This window comes from Neoarius graeffei, chromosome 2 (assembly GCF_027579695.1).
Source record: "Neoarius graeffei isolate fNeoGra1 chromosome 2, fNeoGra1.pri, whole genome shotgun sequence".
Classification (NCBI taxonomy): Eukaryota; Metazoa; Chordata; class Actinopteri; order Siluriformes; family Ariidae; genus Neoarius; species Neoarius graeffei.
In genome coordinates this window covers 32,971,129-32,998,421 of record NC_083570.1, presented here as the reverse complement: position 1 = coordinate 32,998,421, position 27,293 = coordinate 32,971,129, and the positions used below count along the sequence as shown (strand labels likewise).

Sequence of the window (27,293 nt, the reverse complement as noted above, 5' to 3'; positions counted from 1 at the left end):
GTCTGTGTCTATGTGTCAGCCCTGTGATGACCTGGCGACTTGTCCAGGGTGTACTCCGCCTTTCGCCCGTAGTCAGCTGGGATAGGCTCCAGCTTGCCTGCAACCCTGTAGAACAGGATAAAGCGGCTAGAGATAATGAGATGAGATGATTACTGCACTTTTATATCTGGAATATAGAGTTGGGTTTAAATTGCTTATTTTTTATGAACATTTTATATTTAGCAGGCCCCTTTATCCAGAGCAACTTGTAGAAGAGCTTTATCAAAAATACATCCTCATGCTAGTTTACTAGGTCTAAGAACATCATCCAGAATGTTTACTGAAAGCCAGTTGTTTTATTTTATTTCACTGGCATTAATTAAAGAATATGAAAAAAAATAAAGAAAGTGAGCTGAGACAAAGCTATAAATTAAGACAAATGAAACCAATCATTCAGTTATGACAAATGAAATGGTGGTGTATAAGCAGAGGCCAGGCGTAAACAAATGTCTCAGCTGATGGAGGATTTAGTGCTCAGTAATAATAATAATAATTATTATTATTATTTTTATTATTATTATTTTTATTGGCATAGAAGTGAGTCAAAATAACTTCCACTCCTGTCTTTTAGCCTTTACTTTGATCGCTCATTTCATGCTCTTAGATGTCTGTGCACATGACCGTTTTATGGAGTTTTGTGGGCATCACCATATGCAAATGAGCTTTGTCAGGAATGCACTTTGCGGCTGATCAACATAGGTAGAAAAATCAGTGTTTCCGAAACTTGTGTGCAGTAAATCTGGTCAGAAAATTGTAGCTGGGTTGAGCTCACACAAACATTTACAAACAACTTTACTAAAAAATTGATAAATCAGGCCCAATGTTTATAGTTGCAGGTCCTTCAAAGCCTCTTGTGAGCATTTGCGAGCAGTGGTGGGTTTCCCAAAAGCCTCTTAACACTAAGGGCAGCTTAACTAGGAGAGAAAATGTTCATTGTGCTGCTTGCTATACCATTTAACGATGATCTTTGTGCTACGATGGTTTGGGGAAACTCTGCACAGAATAGTTTGTTCCATTAAATTGGCTGCAGTTAAGACATGCACATAATTATACAAACTAGAAATATTCTGAGGTTACATCAGCATAAAAAGAAAATGTTATATAAGGCAGAATGTTCATAGATAAGGTTTACTCTGATCTGGCTTTCTCTGTAAAACGTCAAGCTGTGTTTTTTGTCTTATTATCAGCAAGAGAGAGGAAAAAACTTCTGGATGTGCTGTTGTCAGGCAATTGGCATCATGCCACCAAGTTGTTGATTATTTTCCAATAACATTGTGCCCGGTCATTGCTTATTCCTCACTAAATATCTTATTTCATCTCATTATCTTTAGCCGTTTTATCCTGTTCTGCAGGATCACAGGCAAGCTGGAGCCTATCCCAGCTGACTACGGGCGAAAGGCGGCAACACCCTGGACAAGTCGCCAGGTCATCACAGGGCTGATGCATAGACACAGACAACCATTCACACTCGCATTCGCACCTACGGTCAATTTAGAGCCACCAATTAGCCTAACCTGCATGTCTTTGGGCTGTGGGGGAAACCGGAGCACCCGGAGGAAACCCACGCAGACACGGGGAGAACATGCAAACTCCATACAGAAAGGCCCTCGCTGGCCCCGGGGCTCGAACCCGGACCTTCTTGCTGTGAGGCGACAGCGCTAACCACTACACCACCATGCCGCCCCTCACTAAATATATTATGGCATAAACATACATGCTAGCCAGGTGCTGAATATGCTATGGTGAATGAGATAATAAATGGTTGGCCAGATATTGTATTACAAGCAAAATTCAACAAGAATGTAATTGTTTTGTTTTAGCCAAGAGATATTTAGGTACACCATGGCACCTTGGTGTTTTGGAAAATTTGAGTTACTCCTCTTGTTTATTGTTCTTTCTCTACTTCAGCCTTTATTCCATTCTTCATCAGAGAAGGGGAGCACGTTCTGTGTAGACCTGCACTGACTCATTTCTGTCAATTTATACTCGACATACATAAATACAGAGAAGAACAGGTTTTTAGGTCAAAGCCCTGGGAGGTAATGGAGTCGCTCATGCTCTGTGCTATGACCCACGCACAGAGACATCCACTGCTACAGGATCACACGTCTAGATTTGTCACTAGAAAAGGAGAATAATACGAGGAGGAGTGAACAAAGGAGCTTTGAGGTGATAGAGAGCTGAGTTAAGGCTACAAATGAAATTGAAATAAACGCCATTCATAAATACCAAACCAACAAACATGGAATTTCATCTTGCAATTAATAGCACGGATTGTAAAAAACAAACAAACAAAAAAACACCTAAATACGCATACTTAATTCATTTCATTTTTTTTTCCATTGATTTCAATAATAAATTCAAGAATAGAATAATTATATATTTGCAAAGACATGCGGTTAGGTTAACATGGGGTGGCCTTGGGCTGACGTGCCCTTGAGCAAGGTATCTAACCCCTAACTGCTCCCCGGGCGCTGTAGTGTGGCTGCCCACTGCTCTGGGGGTGTGTGTGCGCGCGCGTGTTCACTGCTTCGGATGGGTTAAATGCAGAGGATGAATTTCACTGTGCTTGAGTGTGCATGTGAGAAATAAAGGCTTCTTCTTTAAAAAAAAAAAGCATTTTAAGTAAAGAGACAGTATTACATTTAAGACTCCAGATGTGCAAATGTTAAGATCTATCTCAAATCATAATGGGCTATGCATTGTTTGCTAACTTTGTAAAAGTTTTAAATAATTTAAATTACTTCTGGAATGAGTGAGCTGCCTAGCTACTTTAATAATTAGATAACCATAGCTAACTATAGCTAACTTGCTGTTTATATAATGGCCGAATTGTTGCATTCTGGCTAGCTGATTTTAGCCTAAATAAATAAATCAGTGTTCATCTATCAGTGTGTGTGTATATATATATATATATATATATATATATATATATATATATATATATATATATATATATATATATATATACTGTATTTAATGCACTCATACAGGCACTTTTTTAACCACTGTAAAGATGCTATGCTGTCTAGTCTCTCTCCGCTTCATACTTTGTGTATGAAGAAATGTGTTGATCTTTTCCCATGTCTACATTGTATTGTATTGCCCGGATTGGTACTGGTGTATATAATATGCCTGCAGTATAGAATTGTACAAGTGTATAAGACCCCTGAAAGTCTCTCTTCATCTCTTTGTCAGTGATGGATGGGCAGATCGTGACGAGGTGGTGGAGGGATACGAGCAGGAAGCAGACGGAGGTATCACTATGAAGCTGCAGACAGAGGAAGTGAAGTCGTTTAACGACTACTTCCTAAAGCTGCGCCTGGACACTAACACCAGGAATCCGTGGTTCTCTGAGTTCTGGCAGTACCGCTTCCAGTGCCGCATACCTGGCCATCCTCAGGAGAACCTGAACTACCAAAAAATCTGTACAGGTAACTCTGATTAACACACTTTTTAACAACTGTGCTAATACCTGCACTAAGAACACCAGCCACTTTATTAGGAACACCCATTCACCTGCTGTTTTATGCAGTTATCTAATCAGCCAATCCCTTGACAGTAGCAAAATGCATAAAATCATGCAGATACAAATTAAGAGCTTCAGTTAATGTTCACTTTAAACATCAGAATGGGAAAAATTATGATCTCCGTGACTTTCACTATGGCATGGGTGCTGGTGCCAGATGGACTGGTTTGAGTATTTCTGAAACTGCTGATCTCCTGAGGTTTTCACACACAAGTCTCTAGAGTTTACACGGAATGGTGCGAAAAACAAAAAAACATTGAGTGAGCGACAGTTCTGTGGGTGAAAATGCCTTGTTGAAAAGACCACTCAGAGGAAAACAGCCAGGGATGGGTTTCCCAAAAGCCTCTTAACACTAAAAGCAGCTTAACTAGGAGAGAGAGTGTTCGTTGTGCTGCTTGCTCTACCATCATCTAATGATGATCTTTGTGCTGTGATGCTTTTGGGAAGCTCAGGCAGCCAGATTAGTTTGAGCTGCCAAGAAGGATATAGCAACTCTCAGCAACTCTTTACAACAGTGGTGAGCAGAAAAGCATCTCAGCATGCAACAGCAGAAGACCACATTGGGTTGCACTCCTGCCAGCCAAGAACAGGAATCTTAGAATCAAGAGCAAGTTCCTATTAAAGGTGCTAGTGAGTATATGGTGGCACAATTTAGAGATTTGGATTGATATGGCTGTTTTAGGTTTTTTTTGTGTGTTTTTAAATTGGCAGTTTGTAGCCTGTGAAAGATGCATGCGAATCTGAAAATAAATACATTTCTAAGTCACACAATGCAAATCAACTTATTAAGCCTACAAATTGTGCAAAAATATAGTAGAGTGATTATATGCAAACACTTTTTTTTTTAAAATCCAGTTTACTCATATGTCGTTTTTCGGTATGTCCACACTGCCTTGAGCGTTTGCTTACAAAGCCGTCAATCATCCTAGAACTCGCTTCTTTTGGCTATCTATGTATTTAGCTCCAAAACAAGCAGTCATTGAGTGAGAATCTGAGCAGAGTCCAATTGAAAGCTTAGTTGAAGTCTTTTTATATTGCTAAAAGATTCTACTTGTTCTCTGAAAACACCAGAGAGGCCGTGTGTGTGTTGCAAATGTGTGAACATGTCCACAGAGCTCCTAGCATGTGTGGAGGCCGCACTCACAGCTGCCAGTCTATATGTGTGTATGAAATAAGGAGCTCAAGGACAGAAGGCTTCAGTGTTCAGCCATGTAAAGGATGTAAACAAATTCAGGGAACACATTTCACATTGGGCTAATAAGAATTAAAAGGTGGTCATCCTGTCAAAGCTGTAATTTAAGCTGTTAAATAAATAAATAAATAAATAAATAAATAAATAAATAAGCCTTGGATAGCTGTGAGGTCCATCCATCACCTTGCAATGATCCAGGAATCTGAGATTTGAGCAGGGGTTTTTTTTTTTTTAAGCTAATTAAGTTTTAGGAATACATTGTTCAGGAAGACACTGTATAATTACATGCATATTTCCAAAACAAATAACTCTATTCCTGAGATTCATTCCCTTCTTCTACTGTGAGGCTGAGAATTATTATTACGTTTTTGTACTGGGATATGTGATTATTTCTTGGTTTAGCGTAGAAAAAGCTTTCTAACTGTGAAGCTTTTGTTTTATGGAGCAATAGCATTTGGAAATGTTTTTGCTACTAATAAGCAGTAAACCAATAAAAGGAGGGGAAAAAAACAGAAACAAAAAATTTTATATAGAGCGCATAACAAAAGTAAGTTTTCTGTGCCAACAGGACATGAGAGCTTGAAGGACAACTATGTTCAGGACAGTAAGATGGGCTTTGTGATCAATGCGATCTACGCAATGGCTCACGGACTCCATGATCTGCATCGAGACCTGTGTCCAGATCATGAAGGCCTGTGTGAGGCAATGGACCCCATCGATGGCAGCAAACTCTTAGACTACCTGCTCAAAACCTCCTTCACTGGCGTCTCTGGAGAGGAGGTGTACTTCGACGAGAATGGAGACTCTCCTGGCAGGTAGGTAAATAAATAAATAAAATTTGCTATAGGCAAGGTGAATATTGGTGAATAATTACAGAGACAAACTCAAGGTTATTATTCATCCATCTTCACTGAGCCTGAGGCAGATAATTGTTTTAGTATAAATACACCAGTATCTATTTTAAAAAATAATTTATTTCAGTCTTCAAAAGTGGCATGCAAATGTAATGCATGCAGATTTGTGTCACTTATCTATGCTGAGTCGCATAAAATGCTTTGTTTTGAACTTGATAAAATAAATCACAATTCTACCTTACCTTTGAATAGCTTTAGACCAAACTTCGCAGCATCTTTAGTGTTTTTAGGAACAGCATTTTCTTTCATAATTTCTAATTCTTGCTCACTTATGGTGACAAAGCGATTGGCCACCATTTTGCCGAGTCGATCGAGGTGACTGTCGAGAAATAATCAGAATCTCTACTAATCAGCGTGTATGATTTCCTATAATCACCTCCATATTTATACTACTAATAATTATGGTATCTTCATTGCTATTTACTTGACAGAATGAATGAGTGAAGTTCCCTGATCATGGATTTAAGGCAGGATACATTATTATGCACACTATACAGTATGCCATTCATGTTGATTCAATGTTGCACGCAGTGTGTCGCCACATACAGGTGTGTATCCAAATGTAATAGGTTTGGAGTGGAACAGATTTTCTGTCTGAGGTCAGTGCTCCAGCTGTTTGCACTCCCATGCCTACACAAGTTGAGTCCTGTCACTGGGACTGCACACTTATAAAAGATGACAGGTTGGAATTAGAGTGCTGTCACCATCAGTGTTACTACATGTGGAGATGTACAGTGTGCCCGGTCGAGCCGATGAGCATATGTCTTGGGGGTTTGTCACACTTGAGTGAGTGAGTGTTTATAATGTAGGTTGTGGTTTCACATTCCCTATGCAGATCCCTGAGAACAAGGCATCGCCTAAACATGAAATAAAGAGTCTGGATTCTTGCTAAAGAAGCCTCACTTTTTTTTTTTTTTTCTTGCCTTGTCTTTTCTGCTCTCTTTCTGTCTTTCAGGTATGACATTATGAATTTGCAGTATGTAGAGGAGCTGGGTCGCTATGACTACATCAACGTGGGCTCGTGGCATGAAGGTCTACTGAGCATTGATGATTACATGCTGATGACCAACCGCAGTGAGATGGTGCGCTCCGTCTGCAGCGAGCCTTGTTCCAAGGGCCAGATCAAGGTACCATGTGGGCTTTGGTTTGTTTTAACATTTGCTTTTGCATTTTCAGTGGTAAAGCAGGAAACGGTTCGATGTACCTGCAGTAGGAAACTTGATAAAGGAAGCAACGCATATACTCTGTGTCCAGTGACTTTATAGTTCATCTGCACATTAATGCAATTGCATGGTTGTTGGTACCAGACGGGATGGTTTGAGTATTTCAGAAGCTGCTGATCAACTGAGATTTTCACTATAACTAAAGTATGTAGTGATTGGCGGTTCTGTGGGTATAAAGACCTTATTGATGAGAGAGGTCAAAACGCCAGACAGTTTTTAGCTGATAGGAAGGCTACAATAACTCAATCACCCATTACAATTGTGATGAGCAGAAAAGAACCTCAGAATGTGCAACACATCAAACCTTGACATGTTATCAGCCAAGAACAGGAATCTGAAGCTACAGTTGGCACAGGTTCACCTAAACTGGAAAAAAAAAATCGCGCTGGGTTTGCGACTTCACTTATTCAGTTTCGACAAACCTTGTGCTCACTGTAGCATCTGATTCTGCTGTTTGATCTATTTAACTGGGAAATTATGTTAGATTTTCTGCTTGATTGAGACAATTACATTGCTGTGACTTTTGATCCCTGACTGTAGGTGATCCGGAAAGGTGAGGTGAGCTGCTGCTGGATCTGCACTACCTGCAAGGACAACGAGTACGTGCAAGACGAGTTCACCTGCAAGGCCTGCGATCTGGGCTGGTGGCCCGATAATGAACTGGCAGGTAACAAAACTTTTAGCAAATCTGTCCATTTGTCCATCAATCATTTCTTAATCAATCCTGATGACTATTTGTGTAGACGTTCATCTATTCAACCCATTTAGGAAAATTTAATGTGAACTGGAGATCTGAAAACACAGAGTTTCAATCCCTGCATCTGTCTTCTCGCTATCTCTTCCCTCCCCCCCACACTGCCGCACATACCCCTGACTCATTTTCCTCTCTCTCTTCTTGATCCTGCATGTTGTTTTGACAGCTTGTATGTAGCAACCTGGAGAGAAGTATTGTGTACCGCAATGAATTCAGAATTCCATTGATACCCACTAGCCATATGCCAAAAACAACAGTAAAGGAAAAAAACAAAACTGCAAAACTAAGAAATTCTGGTCCCTGTTAGAGTGAAACAAACTAAAAAGACTACAAAAGAAAATGATGATGCGTGCTGAGCACAGTAGTCTTGTAAATAAGCTGCAAAAGTATAATTTAATTACGAAATTAGGAATTGTGTATTCTCATAGATCTTGCTCTCTTGTGTCAGCATGTACAGTTGTGGTCAGAAGTTTACATACAGTGACATGAAGGTCATCTTGGATATGAATGTCATGGCAATATATGGGCTTTCAGTAATTTCTTTGAACTGTTCTTTTTCTGTGGCAGAATGTTCAGCATACATCTTTAATAAAAAAAAAATACTAGAATTTGGTGCACAAGTTTTAATTTTCTTTGGGTTTTCTGAAATCAACACGGTTAAACTTGCAGGGTCAAAAATTTGCATACGCTCACTTGGATTATTAATTCAGAGGTGCTGAAACTTCCAAAATGTCTTATCTTGCCGAGGTCTCTTAACTTCCTGTTAGTGATCATGATTGACTACAGCTGGTAGCTTCTCTGTGCCTTCATTAAAAGGGTTTGTTTACAGCACTCATTGGATTGACCAACACACAGTAAAGTGGGGAAAGTCCAAGGAGCTCAGAGCAGATCTGAGAAAGAGGATCGCAGATATACACAACTCCAGAATGTCTCTTGGAGCCATTTCTAAACAACTGCAAATTCCAAGATCAGTTCAAACAGTTCTATGCAATTTATTGTGAGATGTAGTCACTTTGCCAAGCCACTTTGCTTCATGAAAACCCAAACTGTCACCCTTGGCTGAAGGAAATTGGTTTGGATGGTCAGGAACAACCTGGGAACCACCATGGCACAGTCCTGCCATAAACTGGAAGCTGATGGATCACTGTCTACAGTTCAGATCACCATGGACTAGGAGGCTGCTATCCAAGAAATAACTCCCTGCTCCAAAACTGATACCTTCAAGCTTAACTAAAGTTTGAAGCTGAGCACACGGACAAAGAAAAATACCTTCTGGAGGATCGCTGTATGGTCAGATGAGACAAAGATTGAGTTGTTTGGCCACAATGACCACCATGTATAGAGGGACACTGTGTAATTCCCTCTCAAGTCAAAATCACGAAATCAAGTTGTTCTTTTTATTACTGGCTTTAATCACATGAAGGATATGATCGTGTGCCGTGAGAACTGGTAGACATACAGAAAGAAAAGTAAATAAAAACAAATTATTTTCACATAAAGAAATGAAAGACACAATGCGACCGTATTGTTACATGACTCAACAGAAACTCGTCACATTACATCTGTAAAGTCCAACAACATAAAAGTAACAAACAATAAATGTACCTCATTGGCCGCTTTCACTCAGGAGAAAATTAGAAATCTTCAGTTCTTCGATGCACTGTAAACTTTATATCCAACCTTAGTTCCTAAACATTGCTGGTCTTAGGCAGAGGAATCAGCGAGGTGTCTGACCGCTAGCGTGCTCCAGAATGTTACCAACCAACAAGTGGCGACCCTCAAAAATAACACCCCGTCGGGCCGTCAACCCGCGGCAGCAAAACATTGGTTCCTACCTCAATAAAGACTTGTCCCCCATAGTAAAACAAACAAAATACATGAAATGAAATGTTGCTTTTAATATTAAACTATTGTTAGCAGAAATGTATGTATTCATGAACTCTATATTTTGTAACCCAATATTTATTCATCTATTATTTATTTATTTACTCTGACTTCGATGGCAGCTACACTCCCACCAAAATCACTTGTGATTTTATTCAAACCTACATACTAGGCTAGCACTGGATGATAAGACACATTGCAAGAAAAATGTGGCTGCATCACTCTGCTTCAATCAGGGTGACTGTCTTATGGATGGGTCTCTCCAAGTAGACTAGCTTTCCAATGCGTTTTCTTTGTTTGTCCAAAGTTGAGTCACTGATCAGCAGTTGCAGTTTCCTTATGCATCCATCTTCTGCAGGATAAACCTTTGTGACCTTTGCCAACTTCCACTCGGTTCTTGGGGCAGTGTCGTCTTGCACAATCACTATATTGTTGACCTTAGCATTTCTGCGTTTTCGTTGCCATTTCTGACGCTGTTGCAAGTTGAGCAAATATTCTTTGCGCCATCTGGACCAAAACTCGTTGGCTAAGTATTGGACCTTGCGCCACCTCTTACGAAGGTAGAGGTCTTCCCTTTCAAACTTTCCAGGTGGTGGAAGAATGATGGAGGATTTCATCGTTAGTATGTGATTAGGTGAAAGAGGCTGCGGTCCCATAGGATCGTCCAGTAAGTGAGCTGTCAATGGTCGACTGTTTATGATTGCCATTACTTCATAGAAGTATGTCCTCAATGATGAACTATCGAGTCTACTGGAGGACTGATCCAGAATAGACGTTAGCACACTTCTTATTGTCCAAATCTGCCTTTCCCAGGCTCCGCCCCTGTGGCTTGCCGACGGCGGATTCATGACAAACTCACAGCCCAGTACCTTTAGGCGTTCTTGATCCATCTCTTTCAAGGCCTCTACGAACTCGCGCCTGGCACCAACGAAATTGGTGCCTTGATCGCAGCGGAGTTGTCGAACATTGCCACGTATGGCTATGAAGGCACGTAGAGCAATGATGAAAATGTCTGTGGTCATCTCTTCAAGAAGTTCTATGTGAACTGCACAAGAGCATAAGCACGTAAACAGTAGGCCGTAGCGCTTCAACTCCTTCCTTCCGTCCTTAACATGGAATGGTCCGAAGCAGTCAATTCCGCAATACGTAAATGGAGGGGTTTCTTCCATGCGGTCGTGCGGCAAGTCTGCCATTTGCTGATGCTCAGTAGACCTTCTAAACTTTCTGCACTTGACACAGTTGTAAATGTAGGATGAAACAGCATGACTGCATCCGAGTATCCAAAATCCATTGGCTCGTTGACTGTTATGCCACGACCTTGATGTTGCACTTGTTGATGATAATGCTGTATAAGCAGCCTTGGTACGTGACCTTTGGCAGGTAAAACAGCTGGATGCTTGATATGATGGTGCAAATCAGCATGTCTCAGCCGACCTCCCACCCTGAGGATTCCCTGTTCGTCAAGGAAAGGGTTCAGTCTACGTAGCTTACTAGTCTTGGCATGTGTAGTGAGCTCCTTCCCATGTTGGAGGGTTTTGATTTCTTCCGCGAAAGCTTCTCTCTGAACAAGACTAATGATGGTAGCTTCGGCATCGCTTCTCTCTTAGACTTGTGGCTTCATTAGTTCTTGGTATCGAACCTTTCAGCTCCTTAGCAAGTTGCATGAGTTGAGCAATGGCCTTGACTAATCTTGTCCAGCAGGAGAACTTAAAGAAGCGATCCAGCAGTGGAACTTCTGTAGCTGAAGCCTTGTGTACGAAGATGTTATGTATTTCAGGGTCATCTGTTGCTACATCTTCCACCTCAAAATTTCCACAGGGAAGTTCTTCACGGCAGAGAAAATCAGGACCAGAGAACCAGTTGGAGGCAATGAGTGCCTTTGCTCGTAGGCCTCTCGACGCATGATCGGCGGGGTTGTCTTCCGAGCTCACGTATCTCCACTGATCTGGTCTGGTGCTGTCTTTTAATCCGCTGGATGCGATTTGCCATGAACACGTGGAACCTTCTTGCATCGTTGTTTACGTATCCTAGGACGACCTTTGAGTCTGTCCAAAAGACTTCTTCAGCATCTATTTCCAGCTCCTTTCTGAGCATGTCACTCATGTGTACGGCTACGACTGCTGCTGATAGCTCAAGTCTTGGCACAGTTGTGACCTTAGTGGGGGCCACTTGGGCCTTGCCCATCACTAAGGAGCAGTGGATTTGTCCTGTTTCACTAATTACCCTCAGGTAAGTACATTCTCCATACCCCAAGACGCTCGCATCTGAGAAGTAATGGAGTTCATACCTTTGGACTTGCTTAAACTCTGATGGGAGATAACATCGCCGAATCTTGACGTCTGCCAGGTTCTTCAAGTCAAGGAGCCAGGACTCCCACCGTGGTCTCAGATCGTCTGGCAGCGGATCATCCTATCCGACCTTATCGCGGCACATTTGTTGAAGTATTTGCTTCCCGATCAGAATAAAGGGAGTAACAAAACCTAAGGGGTCAAAGATGGATGCTACCGTCGACAACACTCCTCTTCTTGAAAGTGGGCGTTCGTCCACCACCACCACCACTCTGAAGCTGAAGTGGTCCGACGTGACGCACCACTTAACGCCTAGGGCTCTCTCCATTTGCGGCTCGCCCAGACCCAGGTCTTGACCTCTTGACACATCTGTGCACTCTTCTTTCGGAATGGATGCGAGGACCTCCTGGCAATTGGAAACGAACTTGTGGATGCGCAACCTTCCAGAGCTGCAGAGCTGTCTGGCTTCACTTACCAACTGTATAGCTTCTTCAGGCATCGAGACACTTATCAAGCCATCATCAACATAAAAATTTCTTTTGATAAAGTGGATTGTTGCTTCACTGAATCGACCTCGTCCTTGTGCGGCGACATGTTTGAGGCCACAGTTTGCACAGCTGGGTGACGAGGCTGCACTGAATAGGTGCACTTTCATTCGGTACACTGATGGCTCTGACTCGATGTCCCGTCGTCCCACCACAGGAACCTGAGGTAGTCCTGATCTTCTGCTCTGACCTGAAACTGGTGAAACATGCGCTCAATATCGCACATCACGGCTACTGGACCCTTCCTGAATCGACAGAGGACGCCTACTAATGTATTTGTCAACTCTGGTCCAGTGAGTAGATGGTCATTAAGTGATACTCCTTCGAACTTGGCTGAACAATCAAACACCACGCGGCTCTTTCCTGGTTTCTGATGGTGGTAGACTCCGTGGTGCCGAATGTACCAGCAAGAGCCCCATTGGACTTCGCTTTCCGGGACCTTTTCGGCATCTCCGCAGGTTATGATGATGATCATAAACTCATCGTAGTCCTTGTGGTATTGCTTGTCTTTCTCAAATCTTCTTTTCAGACACTGCAGTCGATGATCTGCACACTTCAAGTTGTTAGGCAGACATGGCTTGTTTTCTTTAAATGGCAATGGCATCTCACGCTGTCCATTTGCTTGTGTCTTTATGCCCTCCTCCATTATCGAAATGAAGCGAAGACCATCTTGAGAGAAATGAGTGTCTTCCACATTTCTCTCGCTGAAATCTGATTCAAGCACTTTCAGCACATCTGTAGGAACAATGACTTCCTTGACTTGGGTTCTGCATATGTACTGCACTTGACTTGTTAGATCACCAGGTGACTGTAGACTTGGTGTGACTTGTCTCACAACAATTCTGTGGCTGCTTCCAATGGCGTTGCCATAATCAACACGGGTTGACGCAGCCGACTATGCTCCAGCCAAGATCGGTCCTTACCGCGAACGGCTCGTCATCCTTGCCTGATACAATTTCTCTTGGCAATAGGGCTTGAGAACAATTGTACCCTATGAGCAGACCGACGTCGCAGTCTATTAGAGGAGCAATCTCTTCAGCAAGGTGTTCTAGGTGAGACCATGCTCTTGCTGTTTTGGGTGTGGGAATGTGGCTTAGACTAGCGGGAATAAAGTCTCGCAAATAAGTCACGGGAAGAGGAATTTTCTTGGAGGAATAAAAGCCTCTGACCTGCAACCCAACTAATTTATGACTTGGGACTACAGTCTGCTTGGATGCAAGAGTGGAAATCTTTAATTGCACAGGCTCCATCTGTATATCAAGAGTCTCTGCCCTTTCTTGTAGGATGAAGGTGCTATCGCTCTGACTGTCCAGAAGAGCGTATACAAGAACTTCAGCTTCTGGATTACTTGTCGTTGACAGCCAAACTGGTACTATTGTGGACGCATATGTGCTATTCCCATTGTGCATCACTTGGTTAGATGTAGCTGTGTTTGTTATTTCAGTAGTTTTAGTCTCTGTGTCAATATGTTTAGGCTCCTTTGACCTTTCATTTTCTTTTGAGGGTTTTTCACTCTCCTTTTGTTCATTAACTTGGACCTTTTCATCCGCCTTGGCGCGGTCTTCATGTAAACATGTGGGATGCCTCCCCTTGCACACACTGCAAACACTTCTCTTTTCACAGCTCTTTGAGTGGTGTCCTGGCTTTAAACATGCAAAACACAATTTCTTTGTTTGCACATACTTAACTCACTCTTTGACGGGCTTCTCCATTAACTTTCGACATGTTTGAATGCCATGGTTTGTCTTCTCACAAAACATGCACCCCTTAGCATCGCCCTTTTGTCCTTCAATACCTAATTTCTCTTCAGATGCACTTGCTAGCACCTTTGCACCGACATTTCGGACCTTAGATGGCCTTGCCTTTTCAACATCACCACTCTTCAGAGCATGAAGCGAAGTCATCGGATTGCAAGCTATCTTGGCTTCCCTACACATGAACTCAACAAAGGTGTTGAAACTCGGAAAGTCTTGTGTGTCTTCTTCGAATTCCATGACTTTTCTGTTCCACCTGGCAGTAAGCCAGTCAGGAAGCTTGCTGAGCATCCTCTGATTTTCACTGCAGTCGTTCAGGACTTCAAGACTCTTAATATGACTCATTGCTGCTTGACAGCCTTGCAGGAAGTCTGCAAATTCTCTCAGTTCAACACTGTCTTTGGGTCCTATCTTTGTCCACGAATTCAGCTTGTCGAGGAAAGCTTTAGCAACCACAAAGGAGTTGCCATATCGTTCTTCCAATATTTCCCATGCTGAATCATAGGCTTTCTCTGTGCCCACCAGGAAATAGCTTTCAATTGCTTTCTTCGCAGCTCCTGTGACATACTTGCGGAGGTAGTAAATCTTTTCATTTACGGGAATGTTCTTCCGGCCTATCAGGGTTTGGAATGACATTTTCCAGTCCTTGTATCTTATTGGGTCTCCGCTAAAGATAGGTGGCTCTGGCACTGGGAGACGGCTTGCATTTATGGACTCTGCTATCGCTTCGGCAAGCATTGTTGTGCTATTGTCTTGAGAAGTGGGCCACTTGTCTTGAGAAGTTGGCTAGGCGCTTCTGTGGCTTGTGTTGGGGAGCCTACTGGCAGGCTGTGAAGGCACATTTGGCTTTGAAAGGGCATTAGCTTTAGGTGGAGGCCCTGACAGGTTATGGCTATGAAGAAGATCCGAGATCTCTTCATCTGAGCCTACATCTTGCTTGTAGACTTGTAGTCTTGCCTTTGCAGCATTCATTCTTTTAGTTGTTTCCCGGCGTTCTAACTGTCTACGCTTCTCTTCTAATAACCTTTTGTCTTTCAGCATTTTCTACTTCTTGTTGCGCTAGCTTCCTCCTGTTCTCAGCCTCAAGCCTTTCAAGCTCTTTTTCTTCCTGTTCCATTTCCGCTAGAACCTTCAAGGTGGCTTTAGTTGCAGCTAACTCTGCCTCTGCTTCCTGTTTCCTTGTGGAAGACAAGCTTGAGCATCTTGAAACACGTCCAGAGCATGAGCGGCTCAACATGGACACTTGGTCTTCTCCACATGAAAACACTGAGCCAGTGTTACCCCATGGTGCTTGTAGTGTAGGTAAATGCTGAGCTGTGTCTTCATGCAGTAGAACATGTAGGCGTTCAATGAGCTGTCTTGATACAGCATTACAGGTGTCCACCCGACGGCGAGTGTCTCCGTCCGGGACGCTGTGTTGACGAACATCCTCATAGCATTCCTTTACTTCAATATTGGCAGCGTGAATTTTATTCTGGTGCTCTTGTAGAACATCGCTTGAGTTGGGTAAGGAGAGTGCTTTTCTGGCCTCCTTAGCAAGAACTTTCCATCTCTCGTATGTTTTGTCAAAATTACGTTGAAGTTTCTTTAATTTTTCCTTATGGAGTTCCTGACCCTTCTCAGTAAGTTTCCTTTTCCTCTTGTCTTCAGTAACGTTAGTTTCTGTATTCACTTTGGCTTCCTTTTCAGGACTTACTTTTAATGGTTCATCGTGAACAGACACCTCTTCTTATTCATGCGTAACGTCCGGGTCGTGCATTTTAGTTGCAATGTCTTTATCAGCCATTTTAGTATATTAATTAGAATCAAACTCTAAGTCTAAATCAAACTTAAGAAATGTAAATAGCGTTAAGTAGCTTTAATTAGCTTAATTTGCTTGCATATTAAAGTAAATTTCACCCTTGGATAAACTATTTATAAATCAAACTTGTTATCCTATAAGTTTAAAGGCTATCTTGTAAGATAAAAACATAATATCAATAATGCAATGTTAATAATGTAGTAATAATATTGAAATCAGATCACACTAACTTAAATATCAAGTGATAGCCTAAATGCCCAGTATAGCAGGAGAGACTTATTTCAGATGAATATTAAAAATGAGAGCGCTTACTTGAAACTTGGAATCACTGAAAGTAGGCAAATACCATTGTACCCCTTTAAACTAGATAATTCTCAGAATTACTTAATGGCGCTTAACCTATATAGATTCAAACATCAAATCACATATGTAGAATAATAAGAAAAGGGGTCACATTAAACCTTGTCCACACTTCAAAACACAGCAAGCATTCCTTAATGAAATATGCAAGTCCATGAACTTATGCTGCGTGTGATCAGTCTGACTGAACCTTGAAACTCAAACGGTCCTTTAGCGGTTGTAGAGGCTACTTCACGTCTTCACATTTAACTTGGCTTAAACGTGCCTCTCGTTAGCATAACCACACAACTCTCTTGGGTTACCGGCAGCTAGCATACTGTCTTTTGACGAGTGGCTCCTCCGAAACCCTGAACATCTTCACAGCTCCGACGACAGTTGGCAGGCGCGCGCTGGCTGCTTGCTCGCTAGTCACGCTCTCCCCTCGTGTCGCACTGGCTGAGTTCTCACTGTAATTCCCTCTCAAGTCGAAATCACGAAACCAAGTTGTTCTTTTTATTACTGGCTTTAATCACACGAAGGGTATGATATGGCCCTTTTCCACTACCCTTTTTCAGCTCACTTCAGCTCACTTCAGCCCGACACGGCTCGCGTTTCGACTACCAAAAACCAGCACGACTCAGCTCGTTTCAGCCCTGCTTAGCCCCTAAAACTCGCACCGTTTTGGAGTGGGGCTGAAGCGAGCCAAAGCGAGCCGAGTGAGGCTGGGGGCGTGAGCAGACACTCCCCTGTGCACTGATTGGTGAGGAGGAGTGTCCTCACATGCCCACACACGCCCCGCGAGCGCGCTGGGATCTGTAAACACCGCAAACCCGGAAGAATAATAATTACGAATTACGAGAATTTCTGAAGCCTTATGCGCCTCGCCTCATCTATACGCTCTTGCCAGTATCTGTTGGCGTTGTCGGTGACAACAAGCCACAGCACCAAGACCAGCAACACTAACGACTCCATGTCCTCCATGTTTATTGTTTACTATCCGGGTTGTGAGACTACCGCTTAAAAGCTCACTGATGTCACTGTTTGCGCTGCTTAACGACATCACCTGACGTCCACCCACTTTCGCTAACTCCACCCAATGTGTCCACCCACTTCCAGCCAGCACGGTTCAGCGCGGTTGTAGTCGAAATGCAACTCCAACAGCCCCGCTCAGCCCGACTCAGCACGGCACGGCTCAGCCCGACTCAGCCGCGTTTGTAGTGGAAAAGCGGCAATAGTGTGCTGTGAGAACTGGTAGACATACAGAAAAAAGTAAATAAAAACAAATTATTTTCACATAAAGAAATGAAAGACACAACGCGACCGTACTGTTACATGACTCAACAGAAACTCGTCACGTTACATCTGTAAAGTCCAACAACATAACAGTAACATAAACAATAAATGTACCTCATTGGCCGCTTTCACTCAAGAGAAAATTAGAAATCTTCAGTTCTTCGATGCACTGTAAACTTTATATCCAACCTTAGTTCTTAAACATTGCTGGTCTTAGGCAGAGGAATCAGCGAGGTGTCTGACCGCTAGCGTGTTCCAGAATGTTACCAACCAACAAGTGGCGACCCTCAAAAATAACACCCCGTCGGGCCGTCAACCCGCGGCAGCAAAACATTGGTTCCTACCTCAATAAAGACTTGTCCCCCATAGTAAAACAAACAAAATACATGAAATGAATGAAATGTTGCTTTTAATATTAAACTATTGTTAGCAGAAATGTATGTATTCATGAACTCTATTTTGTAACCCAATATTTATTAATCTATTATTTATTTATTTACTCTGACTTCGATGGCAGCTACACACTGTACCAGCTGGTGGTGGTGGTGGTAGGATCATCACGCTCTGGGGCTATTTTACTGCCAGTGAAACTGGTTCGTTGTGCAAAGCGGATGGAATAATGAAGGATTACCTCAGAATTCTTCAGCATAAACCATCAGAAACTTGAACACGACTTGGGGCTTACAACAGGATAATGAACCCAAACACGCATCCGAGCTGGTTGTGGAGGATAAAGCAGGCTAACGTTAAGTTTAAAACAAGTCCTGACTTCAATCCTACTGAAAATATATGGACCGTGCTTATAAATTGAGTCCATGCCAAGAAAGAAAAAAAAATTTAATTGAACTCTACTAATTCTACCATCAAGAGTCATGAAATATTCAATCGGAATTCTGCCAGAAGCTTATTCATGGTAAACAAAAATGTTTGGTCAAGGTGAATCTTGTGAAGAGACATTTTACCCAAATATTAGGTGTGCTGTATGTAAATTTTTGACCCTATGTTGATTTCAGAAAACCCAAAGAAAATTAAAACTTGTGCACTAAATTCTAGTTTGTTTGTTTTTTTTTTTTAATTAAAGATGTATGCCGGGGCAGCACGGTGGTGTAGTGGTTAGCGCTGTCGCCTCACAGCAAGAAGGTCCGGGTTCGAGCCCCGTGGCCGGCGAGGGCCTTTCTGTGCGGAGTTTGCATGTTCTCCCCGTGGGTTTCCTCCGGGTGCTCCGGTTTCCCCCACAGTCCAAAGACATGCAGGTTAGGTTAACTGGTGACTCTAAATTGACCGTAGGTGTGAATGTGAATGGTTGTCTGTGTCCATGTGTCAGCCTTGTGATGACCTGGCGACTTGTCCAGGGTGTACCCCGCCTTTCGCCCGTAGTCAGCTGGGATAGGCTCCTGCTTGCCTGTGACCCTGTAGAACAGGATAAAGTGGCTAGAGATAATGAGATGAGATGTATGCTGTACATTCTGCCACAGAAAAAGAGCAGTTCAAAGAAATTACTGAAAGCCCAAATATTGCCATGACACTCATATCCAAGATGACATTCATGTCACTGTATGTAAGCTTCTGACCACAACTGCATTTGTATTTATCATCCTTTAATTCTCAGATATCTTCATCTGGTTAGGTTTCTGGATCCTTTTTATATATATATATATATATATATATATATATATATATATATATATATGCGGCACGGTGGTGTAGTGGTTAGCGCTGTCGCCTCACAGCAAGAAGGTCCTGGGTTCGAGCCCCGGGGCCGGCGAGGGCCTTTCTGTGTGGAGTTTGCATGTTCTCCCCGTGTCCGCGTGGGTTTCCTCCGGGTGCTCCGGTTTCCCCCACAGTCCAAAGACATGCAGGTTAGGTTAACTGGTGACTCTAAATTGACCATAGGTGTGAATGTGAGTGTGAATGGTTGTCTGTGTCTATGTGTCAGCCCTGTGATGACCTGGCGACTTGTCCAGGGTGTACCCCGCCTTTCGCCCGTAGTCAGCTGGGATAGGCTCCAGCTTGCCTGCGACCCTGTAGAAGGATAAAGCGGCTAGAGATAATGAGATGATATATATATATATATATATATTCCCCTCTCATTCTTTCACACTCGCTCTCTCTGTCTTGACATCTTTTTTTTTTTTTTCCTCAGGATGTAAACCTCTTCCTCTCAAACACCTGGAATGGGGCAGCGTCGAGTCCATTGTAGCAGTCGTCTTCTCCTGCATGGGCATCCTTGTGACTCTCTTTGTAACCTTCATCTTCATCCAGTACAGAGACACTCCAGTGGTCAAGTCATCAAGCCGTGAGCTGTGCTATATTATTCTGGCGGGGATCTTCTTGGGGTACATTTGCCCTTTTACCCTGATTGCACGGCCTACGTTGATCTCGTGCTACCTACAGCGCCTCCTAGTGGGCCTTTCATCAGCAATGTGCTACTCAGCATTGGTTACCAAGACTAACCGCATTGCACGCATCCTGGCTGGCAGTAAAAAGAAGATCTGCACTCGCAAGCCTCGCTTCATGAGTGCCTGGGCACAGGTAGTTATTGCCTTCATCCTCATCAGCCTGCAGCTCACACTGGAGGTTGTGCTCATTGTGCTGGAGCCTCCCGAGCCAGTCAAGAGCTACCCAAGCATTAGGGAAGCCTACCTCATCTGTAACACCAGTAACTTGGGAGTGGTGGCACCATTGGGCTACAATGGCCTGCTCATCCTGAGCTGCACCTACTATGCCTTCAAAACACGCAATGTACCAGCCAACTTCAACGAGGCCAAATACATTGCCTTCACCATGTACACCACGTGCATCATCTGGCTCGCATTCGTGCCCATCTATTTTGGCTCCAATTACAAGATCATCACCACCTCATTCTCAGTCAGTCTGAGTGTCACTGTGGCTCTGGGCTGCATGTTTACACCTAAGATGTACATCATCATCGCCAAGCCAGAGCGCAACGTCCGCAGCGCCTTCACCACATCAGACGTGGTGCGCATGCACGTGGGAGATGGCAAGACAGCTGCTGCGTGCCAGAGCAACAGCTTCCTGAACATGTTCCGCAGGAAGAAGAACAATGCCAACAGCAGCAACACCAAGTGAGTGGCTCCCTTGTACGGTGTATCATAAGCGTGATTGTTTTATCAGGCAGTCAATCACAGTCTACACTGTCAGGCAAAGTGTACTGCACAGGTACATTTTGTGAGCCAACAACCTTACACAATTGAGACTCATAAAGCTACATGATAAGAGGTAATGATTTTTAAAGGTACACAACATTTATCTTGATCCTCTAAATAAAGGTACAATGGATGTTTGGTAAGCATTTTATATATTACACCCTAAAACAGTTCAGTACCTTTTGTTCTGACTGTGAGTTATCTTTTAGGAGGCAAGTGGCTTTGGCAGTACTTGTTTTTCTACATTTATACAGCACTACTGCTAAAATAATGGGCCAGCACCACAGGTTAATCGTGAAGCATGACACTGATTAGAGATTTACAATGTCTTCAGCTTGACCTGTGCAGTAAAAACTGGTACGCTGTAAATGACAGATCCCATTGATCGTGCCCTTCTGAGGAAATGTGTATATTTTCTTCTTTCTGATGTTAGTTGTGCCATGTTTTTCTCCTTGCCGCAAACTGGAGTATGTATGTAGAGTTTTGTTAGCACCAGACTCCAATCAGCTGTCCTCTGTCTGTCCTGAGCTCTTCTCCTAAACCTAATTTTCATCAACCCACCCACCACGTAACACCCCCCCCCCCCCCCCCCCCAGCCTCCCCATTCTGTTCTCCCTCCTTTATTGAAAAAAATTAACCCAGTTATTAAGAATGCTCCTCCTTCAGTCCCTACCCCACTTCCTCTAACCCAAAGTCCAGCTTTCGGCTCTGAAGGCTCTCGCTGTCCCTAACCCATTCTGCTTAACTTGATAACACCACTGATTTCTGGTTGTTGTGTGTACAGGGCTAAACCTTAACAGGACATTGCGCTGTGCCACAGAGATCTGAAACTATTGAGGGAAATTCCATAAAGCCCTGTGTTCATTTCTGCATGATGTTCAGTGCAAACCGAGGGGATGGCAGTTGTCCATCTGACATTCATAACGCTCTCCCAACAATCCATTATGTACCAAGTGTCCAGCATGTTTTAACCCAGTTGTCTGGAATGCAGTGTTCAAGTAAATACATTGTGAATGATCCTCAGCTAGAAAACTAACCCACAGTGATGATATTTTAGGGCTGAATTTAGGAAAGATGTTGTGTTGGGATGATGATGATGATGATGATGATGTACTGATGATGTTGTTCTGTGTGTCTCGTCTCTGTTGCTCTTTGGCCCATTCCCCGCGGGAATAACGCTGGGTCTCTGTCTCGTTCATAGTCCTAATGGAAAGTCTGTGTCATGGTCTGAATCAGGTGCCCGGCCCCAGGGGAGGGGGTCGAGTGTGTTCCACAGACTGTCTGTGCATGTGAGGAGGCAAGCAGTCGGCCAGAGTCAGACGGCAGTCATCCGACCCCTAACTAACGCCTCGCAATCCCTGCAACCCGAATACGACCCTGGACTTGACACAGACCACAACGGCTCACAACCTCACACCAAGGTTCACTACAACATTGATGAGGAGGGCGACATACAAGGAACAACCCCAGATAGGAGGGAGCCAGCCTCCTACTCACCTGCTCACCTCATGGGCCTCACCTCTGATCCCCTAGATGGGGGCCAAGTGGATACACTAAGCTCTAATGTTAGGGCTTTCGATGAAATGGTGGGCAACAGTGTAAGCTGCCCTGCTTACAATCCACTGTCCAATCAGCTACCTCTGCCCCTGCAGGGGGAGATGTTGTCTGAGGAAGGTTCAGAAATGGAGGCTCTTGACCTTATTCATGGCTTCCTGTATGACAGTACTGTACAGGAAGAAGAGGAGGAAGAGGGGGAAGAGGGCAGACAGGAAGAGTTGACTCAAAGCAAGCTTACTCTCCTCGCCCCACCCTCGCCTTTCAGGGACTCACTGCATTCAGGCAGGTCAATCCCAGGATCACCTGCCTTTGATAACGAACCAAACGCCTCCCAAGAAGCAACCTACACTCCCAAACAAAGCTCTTTTACACTGTGAGAGCAGATGCTCAGGATGCGGAAAAGGACCGGCTCCCACTTCACTTTATTTCATTTCTCTTAGTTACTTATAGCGGTTGCTTGCTTACATGTTTTAATTTACAAGACATGTTGGCCAGGAATGAAAGAGACAAGAAGTCAAAATAAAAGGAATGTCTGACTGGGATTACTGTAGAAAAGCTGGAGGGGCAAAATATCAACCTTGTCAATGTACTAAAACTTGCTAGTGAACATTACATTCATGGGAGATTAGGAGTCCAAATACAAGTCTGCTGCTCTTTGTACGGACCACAAAGGAAGAAACTCAGAAACTTGGGTCTTTAATGTATGAACTATGTAGCCTGACATCACTGTAAGGCATGTGATGCGGATAAAGACACACACATGCAGGCACAGCTGAGGTCAAGACTACAATCATCAAGCTTGAACGATCCACAAAATCCAGACTAATTAGCTTTAAGCTTTGTGCCAGTGAATGAACAGTCTTGTTCTAGACCTTGTATATTGTTTTTGATTGATCCTGTGACTGATTCCCCCCCCCCAAAAAAAAAAAAAAAAAAACATCTGGTTATGAGCAAATCATTTCCTGGGGTGTGTGTATGAGCGAGAGAGAGAGAGATACGGTTCTGACAGTGATATGAGTGTAATGGTAATTTTAGCACTTGCTCGGGGAGATACACAGGGGAAGGGATTTATTATATTAAGTGAGTAGTTAAAGTACTATTTTAGTCTAAATGAGGATTTTTTCCCCCTCTGTACTGCCAAGGTAATTACAAAAAGAGAGCAGTTGGGCTGTTCTTTATAAATCTCTCTCTTTTTTTGGTCTTATGAGAACTTTAATGCTTGAAAAATTGGGAAAATGTTTGTATACTATTCAGCCATCATTTTTCCCCCCACACAGATGGTATCTTTGTATGTATTTCCCATAAATGTTTATAACAGAATGTGAGATTTCTAAGTTTTAGAAGCATCTTATAAGTTATAACTCCCTCAATGAAATATGGAATCCATTTTGTGCCAAAATGTTCATACAATACTTTTGAAATATCAAACAGAAACGACAAATCAAAATACAAAAAAAAGTCAATTTTTTTAGACTGGCAAACAAATTATTCATGTAATCGTGCAAAATATCAGTCTATTACTCTTCAGAAACCTTTTATTTTTGTTCCGCGTCTTTCTCAGTTTTGCTTGACGTAATTTATTAGTTTTGGTTGCGATTCCAGCTTTCTCGTTTCCGCTCCCTGACTTTTTGCTTGCAGTTTTGGCACAAAATTCACGTGTGGGCGGGCTGTCCAGGAATGCATTCCCATTGGCTAACTTGTTTGACTGACAGCTACGCTCAGCCATTCCCCCGGAGGCTGTTGCGGCCATTTCCTACTCGGGTTCTGGCGAACTGTTTGACGAGTGACCGACCTATTGACGGTAAACAAGGATCGAGCGGACTTCAGTGGCGACTGTGATATTGAATTAATTCAACAAAGTGTAAATTCAATATCATAGTCGCCACTGAAGTCCACTCCATCCTTGTTTACCGTCAATGGATCAGTCACTCGTCAAACATTCTGCCAAAATCCGAGTAGGGAATTGCTGAGCGTAGCTGTCAGTCAAACACAAGTTAGCCAATGGGAATGCACTCCTGGACAGCCCACCCACACGTGAAGTTTGTGCCAAAACTGCAAGCAAAAAGTCAGGGAGCGCAAACGAGAAAGCTGGAATCGCAACCAAAATAAATTACGTCAAACAAAACTGAGAAAGACGCGGAACAAAAAAGGTTTCTGAAGAGTAATAGACTGATATTTTGCACGATTACACGAATAATTTGTTTGCCAGTCCAAAAAAATTGACTCTTTTTGTATTTTGATTTGTCGTTTTTGTTTGATATTTCAAAAGTATTGTATGAACATTTTGGCACAAAATTGATTCCATAGATGAAAAGGGATGTATAGTACATTCAATCTGGAATATCTTCAGATTCAGTCCCCCTCCCAATAATGTGTATATTTCACTTTTTAAGCTTTTATGGGTAGTCGCTTCCAGTGGTAAAACTCGTAGCATTTCCAAGTGAGCATTTTTGTGTAGAATTATGAATTTGCAACTTATTTTAATCTTAGTTTCATAGGCTATAATAGGCTGTTATTAGTATGCAACCCTAAAACATAATTATTTAGCTGATATTACATTTATTGTATTATATAAAAGTATTGTTCATTTTAATATTAAATCTTTTTGTGTAAGTTGTTTGGAAATTTGGTTTCATGTAAAAGAACTGACCTGGAGTATCACCTTGTGAACATGTGTCAGAACTAGAAATGAGGGTTTCTTTTACTCTTTTTAGCCAGGACAAATCATGCTGTACAATAAATATTTTCTACTGAACTTCTTGTCTTGTTAAATATCTGCACTGCACTTGAAGAAATAACTCAATAAATACCAAACTGGACGCAACTCGAAGCACACATGACACACTGAACTGAAATTCCCTCTCAAACAAATCTCTCCAGATTAAACAATGTAGAAACCCGAAATCCTAAACGGATCTCTTGAAGACATGAAGTGCAACTTCATAGGGCGGAGACGCCTCTCTTTCATGAGCTAGCGAGTCCACTTCTGAAGTGAGGACGCATGTATTTCGGATTGAGCCACAAGGATTTCTTTGTTGCCAGATATTTTCCGGGTCCTGTGACTTATCAGGTGGTTTGTAGGATTGGATAGGAAGAGAAGCGAAGAAAGGAAAGGACTGCAGTTTATCTTTTTTTTTTGTGCTTTTCTTTATCGTCGGAGAGTGAGTGTGAACCGAAAGTTAGTAACTCACTACACAGTTTACTGAAGTTTGTGGAGTGGAGGAACGGGAAGTTGGTTGAATTGTTCTCCTTTCAGCTGTCACTTAATTGTTGTAAGAGGAAGGAGGAGAGAAGAGGAAGAGGATGGCTGGAGGCTCCGTGGTCGGAGTGTAAGGAGTACCTGTTTAAGGTGTTGGTGATTGGGGAGTTAGGTGTGGGCAAAACCAGTATCATTAAACGCTACGTGCATCAGCTTTTCTCTCAGCACTACAGAGCAACAATTGTGTTGACTTCGCTCTCAAAGTGCTTCAACTGGGACAGCAAAACTTTAGTCCGCCTGCAGTTATGGGACATCGCAGGTAAGGCGTGAGATTTTGTTTGTTTGTTTGTTATTTACATCAGCTATTTACGTGAGGTGAGATGATGCAGGTTGACACCTGTGTTAAAGGGCTGATGACACGAACATGACTCTATGCAATTTCTTAAATAAACTATACAACATGGCAAACATGTTAGATTTCTGTTATAATTACGTGAAAAGAAAGCTGTTGTTACGCGAATATCCAACTTTTAATTGCACAGCGCAAGAAAACTGGGTCCGTGGCTCGCGGCCATTGCTGTGACGTCAGCGGAAGAACACGCTGCGGTTCACTGGCTGTTCTACTCTGGTTCTACTCAATGGAAATGGCGCATGAAAACGCCGGTGAACTCTCTAGTGCTAGCTCTTCCTCTTCTGGGAGTCTAGAATTGTGTTGATCTCTTCCGAATAGAATCTATGATAGCCTACCCTCTTTACCCTTTGCCTCTCGTTGCTAGGCGGCAGTTACATGAAAGCCGCAAGCTTTCACAAGCAAATACATGGACTGATATCACGCCGACTTTATGATTACATTTATGATTATCATGTAGAATCTATAGCTCTGCAAATACATGACTGATATCACGCCGACTTTATGATTACATTTATGATTATCATGTAGAATCTATAGCTCTACGTACCTTTTATCTTATGTCGTTTCACAACACATGTTCTGACAGGAGGACTGTCTTTGGATCCGGCATAGCTACTAGTAGACCCCCTCCAGAATACTGGCAGTGTTGCCAGATTGGGAGGTTTCCCGCCCAGTTGGGCGGTTTCAAGTGCATTTTGGTGGGTTTTGAACATATTTTGGGCTGGAAAATGTCAGCAGTATCTGGTAACAGATACTGCTAACGTTTTCCAGCCCAAAATATGTTCAAAACCGCCCAACTGGGCGGGAAACCTCCCAATCTGGCAACACTGTGTAGGCACTGCTGATGGTAGTAACACACGTTTGTGCTGAACTGAACACCAAAGAGATTCTTTTAAGCTGGGAAGGGTGTCAAAACAATCCAAATCGAAGTGTTCAGAGCACAGGACGGATGTTGGTGAGGGCTCCCACTTGTCACGAGTGCGCCTGACTTGCTTCACCCACTTCGCATGCAGCTCGGGATCTCTGGGAAACTTGAATAAACTTACCCCCATCCTTGTGGGTTTTGGAGCAAAAGCCGGCAACAGAACGCGAAGGCATAATAACTAATATATATATATTGTGTGTGTGTGTATGTATATATATATATATATATATATATATATATATATATACACACACACACACATACATATACACACGTGTGTATATATACACACGTGTGTGTGTGTGTGTGTGTGTGTGTGTGTATATATATATATATATATATATATATATATATATATATATATATATACACACACGTGTGTGTATATGTATGTGTGTGTGTGTGTATATATATATATATGTATGTATAATAAAAATACTAATAATGATAAACTGAACACCTGTCCCATTAACAACAA

The 27,293-nt window shown here is 42.7% G+C and overlaps 2 protein-coding genes across 2 annotated transcripts in view; both read left to right on the top strand.

Annotated features, from left to right (window-relative positions):
• Positions 1-22,656, top strand: part of grm1a (glutamate receptor, metabotropic 1a) — a 41,562-nt gene extending 18,906 nt beyond the window's left edge. Inside the window, exons 3-8 of the mRNA XM_060902693.1 lie at positions 3,238-3,473; positions 5,329-5,575; positions 6,630-6,801; positions 7,438-7,564; positions 19,699-20,641; positions 21,924-22,656. Coding sequence (XP_060758676.1) covers positions 3,238-3,473; positions 5,329-5,575; positions 6,630-6,801; positions 7,438-7,564; positions 19,699-20,641; positions 21,924-22,656 — 2,458 coding nt within the window. The remainder of the gene's footprint in view (positions 1-3,237; positions 3,474-5,328; positions 5,576-6,629; positions 6,802-7,437; positions 7,565-19,698; positions 20,642-21,923) is intronic.
• A 2,828-nt stretch (positions 22,657-25,484) lies between these two features.
• rab32a (RAB32a, member RAS oncogene family) overlaps positions 25,485-27,293 on the top strand; it is a 41,377-nt gene continuing 39,568 nt past the window's right edge. Inside the window, 2 exon segments of the mRNA XM_060914111.1 lie at positions 25,485-25,600; positions 25,602-25,797. Of these exon segments, the coding sequence (XP_060770094.1) occupies positions 25,583-25,600; positions 25,602-25,797 (214 nt within the window). The 5' untranslated portion in view covers positions 25,485-25,582.